Genomic DNA, 7,092 nt, shown 5'->3' with positions numbered 1-7,092 from the left:
GGGCAGAAATTGTAGAAAAAACATACATGAGCCTATGATGGAAGCAGAAAGAAAAAAAAAACCTTTTTTTTTACGTATTTGTTTTATTTATTATTCGCACAATACCTTCAGGTAATCGAATTATTATTAAAATATATTGAGACTGATTTTTGAATAATGTTGGTATCATAGATTTTGGTATGTAGATGAACTTGGATAATCCAATACGATACGAGTTCAGAATTTCAGAAGCACGACTGCTCTCACTAAGAGCTTGTATGTGTTTGGTCTATATTTTTCGATCTATAATGGAATAAGCCACTCAACATACAACATCCATTGAGAACTCCGCTTTGCATCGGTTGCGTTCCTTGTCCTTGTTTAACATTTGATAAACAACAAAAGTGAAATGATTCACGAGCATTGCGGGCTTTAGGTGGAACGCACCAATCATTGATGGTCACAGGCAAAAAAGCAAATCTTTCATTGGATATCGCTTATGTGCAGTAGGCATAAGCGGAAAGCGGAAGAGCAGTAGCCAATCAAAACTCGCGCTGGGGTAGTCGACTTTCTGTTAGTTTTGTACTTCCTACCAACGCGAGTTCTGATTGGTTATTGCCACAGTACTATTGCTCGTCCGCTTTTCCGTCAAGGTGTGAACCCGGCTTAATGCTCCTATCGTGTTTCATCGGATTCTATCGTCAGCTTTCGTCTGGACGAAACATTTTACCGCGATTTTATATTGCTGTTGTGCGTGTGCCTGCTTTTATTTGTCTTGTGAATCGGTTTCTTTTTGTTTGTGAAAGAGAAGACCGGAATTATTGTTATAATTCTCTCTGAGAGAATCTTGCGTACTTGCTGTGAGGCATCTATTGTCTAGCACTTGGTTACGAAATCAGTAAGTACACGTGAACAGTTTCATTTTATGTACCTTTAGGTGACTACACGGTCAATAATACTGATCAGCAATATTGAATCAGTAATACTGACAGTACGCATTAATATTTTTGACACTTTTGCAATTTTACACGATCAGTATTATTGACAATATATTTCACGTTAGTTTTACGTATAATATTTATTGCACTGACATGAATCCTAATAAAGCGATACCGATGCTCAAAGATCAAAATCCAGATTACCGTCAATATTCTACGACAATCCATCAATATTAACCACACACGATCAATAATATTATCAATATTTGTTAATATACCGACAGTATTATTAACCGTGTGTAGGATGATGGCTTCCATATATTTCTCGCATTTTCTAATAGCGTTTTCTCTTGGCTGCACCAGTGTAGGGTGATTGCACCAGTTCATCTTTTTTCCTTTTCCCTTCTCCTGGAGAGAAAAGGAAGAAAGATGAACTAGTGCAAAAGTTCAGCTGAGTGTTGCACTGGTGCAGCCAAGAGAAAACGCTATAAGATTGGTAGCAAATTTGCTATTACAGGAGTAAAATTGAATGTACATTTAATCGAATTTTATATAACGTATATTTGATACCAATTTATCCCGCTCAGGGTTTTACATGAGATCTCTAATTTATTTTGTTTTCTTTAAATGTTAAAATAAACTTTTTTTAATTAAAAAAAAAAGATAATTCATTATTTTTAACGTTTTTAAAATTATTTTTCAAATGTTAAAGAAATGTTTCTTCAAACAATAAATAAACGTTTTTTTTTACATTAAAAACATGTTTCTTCAAACGTTAAAATAAACGTTTTTTTAATTAAATAAAAAAGAGGACTTAACCCATTGTTTTTAACATTTTTTAAAGTGTTTTTGAAAGTGTTTTTAAAATCTTTTTAAAATACAGATCTTTGAAATACAGACATCTTTTAAATACAGAGTAGAGACGTATCTACTTCTGAAGTATACATGTATTTCAGAAGTACGTCTCTACACTCTGTATTAAAAGATGTCTGTATTTTAAAAAGATTTTAAAAACATTTTCAAAAACACTTTTAAAAACGTAAAAAATAATGGGTTAAGTCCTCTTTTATATATATATATATATATATATATATATATATATAATATATTCAGAAGTGTATACGTCTCTACTCTGTATTAACTATCAAACTATTTTTCTCATACCATTCAATAGCTATTACATTTTTATTCGAAAATAATTGGGCTGATAACTTGATATTTTGCCCTTGTGTTTTTTTGACATCAAGATGTGCTCTACTTAATTTGTGATGTATCTTTAAGAATCGAATTTGATATTACTTTTGTTACAACTGATATTACTTCTCATCAATTAAATCGGATTCAATTTAAGAATACCGCAGTATATGTTAATATAGAGATTTCACGTATTAGCAATACGTTCGTCAAAGCGTTCGCGCGACCGACCGCATTGTGCCGCTCCTGGCGCGAATTTCATATTCTGTGGTTGGTTATTTTCAAATACTCACCTTTTGAAAACTATTGATATCACAACATTTTGCTACTAACATTTTCGATTCACTTTTTTATGAGAAATACGTGTCGACTCTTGCGATTGAACTGAATCACCTTATATATTAATAGACAAAACCCTTATGTACATCGAATTAAAATAACGAGATTAATACAATTATTGTACTTATAAGAGAATATGCGATTAATTAATGTAATTTGAATTGAGAAACACTTTTCGATTCTTACTTATGTTTCTGTATATTTAATGTTAAAATTGAGTAAACATTTCAGCAGATGTAGAAAATATGAAATAAAATACGAATCACAGACGACGAGATAGGTCCACAATAGCTTTGGGTTCTATAGCTTTGGGTTTTTTTGTCTTAGCACACTTTGTTGCAAGCTTCTTATCTTTAATTGAAGTCTTTTAATCTTATAAAAAAAATAAGAATGTAAGTACCAAAAGAAAAATGTTTTTTTAGCATTTCAAATTATAAATGTTAATTTTTGGAATTACCTTCGCCTGCAATGTAAAATTACGTCTAATAGCATTTTTTAGCTCCTTTGATTTTTTTGTACATTTCACCTTCCATGTATTCGTATCAATGTTTCGTAATTGTCTCATAACTTGCATTCGTCTTTTCTTACATATTTCACACCTTCGTGCTTTGGAACCATTATTTTTTTCCAATATATAACCACTACATTTTATGGTTCTATGAAGTAATAAATGGTATTTGATTATTTTGAATATTATGTTTTATATAACGCATATGGCAATATTCTTACTTTCCTTCAGTCCCCATTCCTACTCCGTTACAAGGGAGTAGAGTTGAAACTTGGCGAAGAACCGCAGACATGTCAGTAATTCTTTTGATTTTTTTTAATCCCGGTATATGTATCTGTCTATCTTCTATAAACATCTGCAAGAAATGTATATATATGTAGTAGTAGTAGTAAATGAATGCAGGTGGGTTTAACTAGCCTTCTAACGCGACCTATCTAGGATCTCCATGAGGTTTCATTGAAACACTCAACGAGTTCTGTCGAAAAGTATCAGGGCTTAAAGCGATTGGACCAACGGTTTCTGAGATATACTCATTTAAAAATTGTATGATCTTACAAATGTCGCTATATCTTACAAACCGTTGGTCCAATCGCTTTTTCACCTTACATTTTTCGATAGAACTCGTCGAGAACTGTAAGAAACGCTACTCAGAACTACTCGGTACTGTCAAAAAATTTTTCAAAGATTCCTACTATTTTTTTTAAATTTTATTATTCTTCAAAAATGTTTCTTATGTATCAAGAACTCTAGGTATTCACAAAATAGTCCTGTTAAGCTGATCAAAACTATGCGACCTTGAATTTCGTTAAAAAGTTAGCACCCCATTTTTAAAAAATGTAAAAAAAATGTTTATTGAGCGGAACTCTTGTTATTAACTATAGGGAACTCTTCGTCTCGTCAAAAGGAAGTGGGAAATCTAATCAGAACTCCTGAGTACTATTGTTGGGGTGCTATAACTTAACATACCCGTGATTAGCGGAATTTAATTGCAATTAATTTAAAAACTAATATAGCCTCGATGTTGGACCCGCCTGTATTATCGATAAAACTAGCGTTTTTGACGTTTTCGTTCCTGTCTAATTTCTTCATAATAGTTTCACAGAATAAACATTCCTTTTCCACGATTTAAATATTCAATGTATCTGTTCCTGGTCTATATTGTGTCTAAAACTGAAAAAAATATGAAATTACAGATTTCTTTATCTATTTTTATCTTCAGCGTTGGTCGCCATACTGAGGTTAAATGGATAAAGAAATCTATGATTTCATACTTTTTCCAGCTTTGGATACATAATACACAGGGGCAGGTACATACATTAGCCTAAATATTTAAATCGTGGAGAAGAAATTTTTATTCTGTGAAACTATTACGAATTAGACAAGAACGAAAACGTCAAAAACGCTAGTTTTATTGGTAATATAGACGCTCCAACATCCTCTTAATTGCGATTAATTTAAAAACTATTATATCGATATTTTTGTATTAAGATTCTCGTCATAAAATTATCTCAAAATACATCCTTAAGAAAAAATGCGGTAGTTGTGAGACTTGTATATAATATACCTGTATATTATACATATGTTTATATATTATAATTTTGTTATATTTATGTATCATATGAAAAATTATCGTCTTATTACTTACTTGAAGATTCATATCTCGTAACAAAGTTACACGACGTGCAGTATTATATTGGTCACCCCATTGGGCCCATATGATTTTATCTGAAAATACTTGGGAAAACCACAATTTTGTTGGGAGTATGACTTTTTTATATTGAATTTGTGCCATAGTAAATTTATCAACTGGTACCAAGGTATATTTCTTTATCGACAAGGCACATTTTTTTTGTATCGGCGAAGCACACTCCTGTATCGGCGAAGCACATTCCTGTATCGGCGAGGTACTTTCCTGTATCGGCGAAGTGCATTTCTGTGTCGTTGAGGCACATTTCTGTATCGACGAAGCACACTCCTGTATCGGCGAGGTACATTCCTGTATCGATGAAGTATATTTCTGTATCGGTGATGATTGTGCTTCAGAGTTTGCCAAGTTGGATCTGCTATTATTTTCTGTTGTTAACTCTGTGGTAGGATCTTGGATTTTAAAATTATTGTGCTGTTGAATAGATCTGGAAGGCTGACTTTTATTTTCTGCATCACCATTTAGCAATTTAGAAGGCACAGCTCCCAATTTAAGACTCGGTTTTCCTTTTAGCATTGTAAAAGTATTTCCATCACTTAATTCAGTAACATAGTGTTTTTTAATGTCCTCTTCTCTAAAGTGTAACTCACAAACACGGTTGGATTTTAATAGTGGTTTTGATTTAGGACGTTGGATTATCTGTTGCCACTTCAGTAACATATCATCCTGCACATTCACAAAACAATAAATGGAAAAATGTATTTTATATTAAAATTATACACAATGATTCTATTTTCTGCAGTATCTCTAGAAAAAGAATATCGTATAATATGAATATTAAAATAAATACAAATCTTTTATTTAAATTATTGTTAAATTTTTATATTAGTCCGGCTCCACACATTATAGTCATTTAGTTAGATTAAGGCTGGTTTAAATTTAGGACTTAACTATATCGACTGAATGTAAATCTGGACTTACTTAAAAATTATAATAAAATATAAATAAAAATATAATAAAATAAAGTATTATTTAATAAAATAAAAATTTGTTCAAGTTTTTTATTAAAACTATTATGAACTTACTGTACGTGGTTTGAATAAACTTAATTTCTTTCTCGTATTCTTATCTATGACATCCTTATACCCGGTTTTGCAACCGGGCACTATGCAATGGAATGGCATTTGTTCTATTTGTCTTAAAAAATTATATATATTATACTAAATCAGATTCGTGATTTCTTCCAAAATCGGAAAAATGTTTTTTTCCTACTACCGTTTAATACTTTCGAAAATAGTAAAAGAGATGGAACTGTTTACTACTACTTCTTTTTCTTCTTCAATTTATTATGGCACTCGCTGCAAAAATAGCGACGATGCCGGCCGAATCCAAAGCAAAAATATGGAAATGCGATTATAATATGAAATACAACGGTAAAAATGTGAAAACACGGTTATAACTTGAAATACAATGGCTACGTTCAGCAAGCTCAACTTATTTTGAACATGTTGCGACAACCGTTGAATGAGCGGTTACCAATTGCTGAACGATTCTATTCTTTAAGTCACGTGAGGTTATGTTTCTTACACGTCTCAACGTGTTGAGCTCAGGTAGCGGTCTTAAAATATGATGGAAAAAATGACGTCCGCTCAGTAAACACGTTGTGTATCGGGCACTGACAACAGTGCGTTCAGCAGCTTTTTAATGAACCGTTGTGTAATCGTTGCGCTTGCTGAACGTAGCCAATATGGCATAGTCGAAGTGTTGGTAACACTTTTTAAAAATATGAAACCGGCTAAACACACGCGCCTATCGATTCGTTTGCACACACGTCATAATGGCGAAGTTTACTGTTTACTACTGTTTATAATTCGCACTCATTACGCGCAAAGCTATGAAAGTTCACCAGCGCTGTGAGGTGTCGAGAATCGGAACTTAACTCGGAACGCAAAATTGACGCATTTTTATTTACGAAGTATCCCAATCACAGCACACAATATTTAAAAAACATTTTTTAAACATTTAATATTTTTACATTAAATAAATATTTAAAAAATATTTTTTAAATATTGTGTGCTGATTGGGATAGTCTTTTAGGATGTTATTATGATATATGATGCATATCGCCGTACGCGCATATCGTGTATCAAAGGATCTGACCAATCACTGATGTTTCGCCGTTTTACATATGCTACGTATACGCTTAACCCCCAATCTACAATACGTGTTTTAACCTTAAGTCGTAAAAAAATTAACTAATTACAATCGAATTCGAGGAGAACAATCGAAATGATTCGTCTATTTTTTATGGCTTAAGGCTTAAAACTCCATTGTAGATCCGGGATAAGGAGCCTACAGACCAGAGCGGCGCAGCGATGAGCGGCGACATAGAGCGGCGAGCGGTAGCCCAATGGTTGTATTCAGCAGAAAAAGCAGCTCTGCAACTGTTGTAAAAGTCTTGAATATAATTGGTTTATACATTTAGATCT

The 7,092-nt window shown here is 32.6% G+C and overlaps 1 protein-coding gene across 2 annotated transcripts; it reads right to left on the bottom strand.

Moving 5' to 3' along the window:
* Nucleotides 1-2,701: 2,701 nt before the first annotated feature.
* Nucleotides 2,702-6,448, bottom strand: LOC108776136 (uncharacterized). 2 transcript variants are annotated; one of them, XM_018542662.1, is made up of 6 exons: nucleotides 6,191-6,448; nucleotides 5,689-5,800; nucleotides 4,604-5,329; nucleotides 3,180-3,313; nucleotides 2,908-3,106; nucleotides 2,702-2,822 (listed from the first exon to the last, which is right to left on the bottom strand). In XM_018542662.1, the coding sequence occupies exons 2-6, from the start codon at nucleotides 5,785-5,787 to the stop codon at nucleotides 2,751-2,753; spliced, it is 1,230 nt and encodes a 409-aa protein (XP_018398164.1). In that variant the 5' UTR covers nucleotides 5,788-5,800; nucleotides 6,191-6,448; the 3' UTR covers nucleotides 2,702-2,750. The 2 variants fall into 2 exon arrangements, with proteins under 2 accessions (XP_018398164.1, XP_018398163.1); XM_018542661.1 differs by lacking the exon at nucleotides 6,191-6,448 and having other exon boundaries at nucleotides 5,689-5,847.
* Between the last annotated feature and the right edge of the window lie 644 nt (nucleotides 6,449-7,092).

Source organism: Cyphomyrmex costatus, unplaced genomic scaffold, assembly GCF_001594065.2.
Source record: "Cyphomyrmex costatus isolate MS0001 unplaced genomic scaffold, Ccosl1.0 scaffold340, whole genome shotgun sequence".
Taxonomy (NCBI): domain Eukaryota; kingdom Metazoa; phylum Arthropoda; class Insecta; order Hymenoptera; family Formicidae; genus Cyphomyrmex; species Cyphomyrmex costatus.
This window is presented reverse-complemented; position numbering and strand designations above follow the sequence as displayed.

Excerpts from the sequence above, each read along its gene's own strand:
- LOC108776136 (XM_018542662.1), bottom strand. The coding sequence starts at position 5,787 with ATGCCATTCCATTGCATAGTGCCCGGTTGCAAAACCGGGTATAAGGAT. Across the intron at positions 3,314-4,603 it reads TACGAGATATGAATCTTCAA|ATGTTTATAGAAGATAGACA; the intron begins GTAAGTAATAAG and ends CATTTCTTGCAG. Across the intron at positions 3,107-3,179 it reads GGAATGGGGACTGAAGGAAA|AACCATAAAATGTAGTGGTT; the intron begins GTAAGAATATTG and ends ATTACTTCATAG.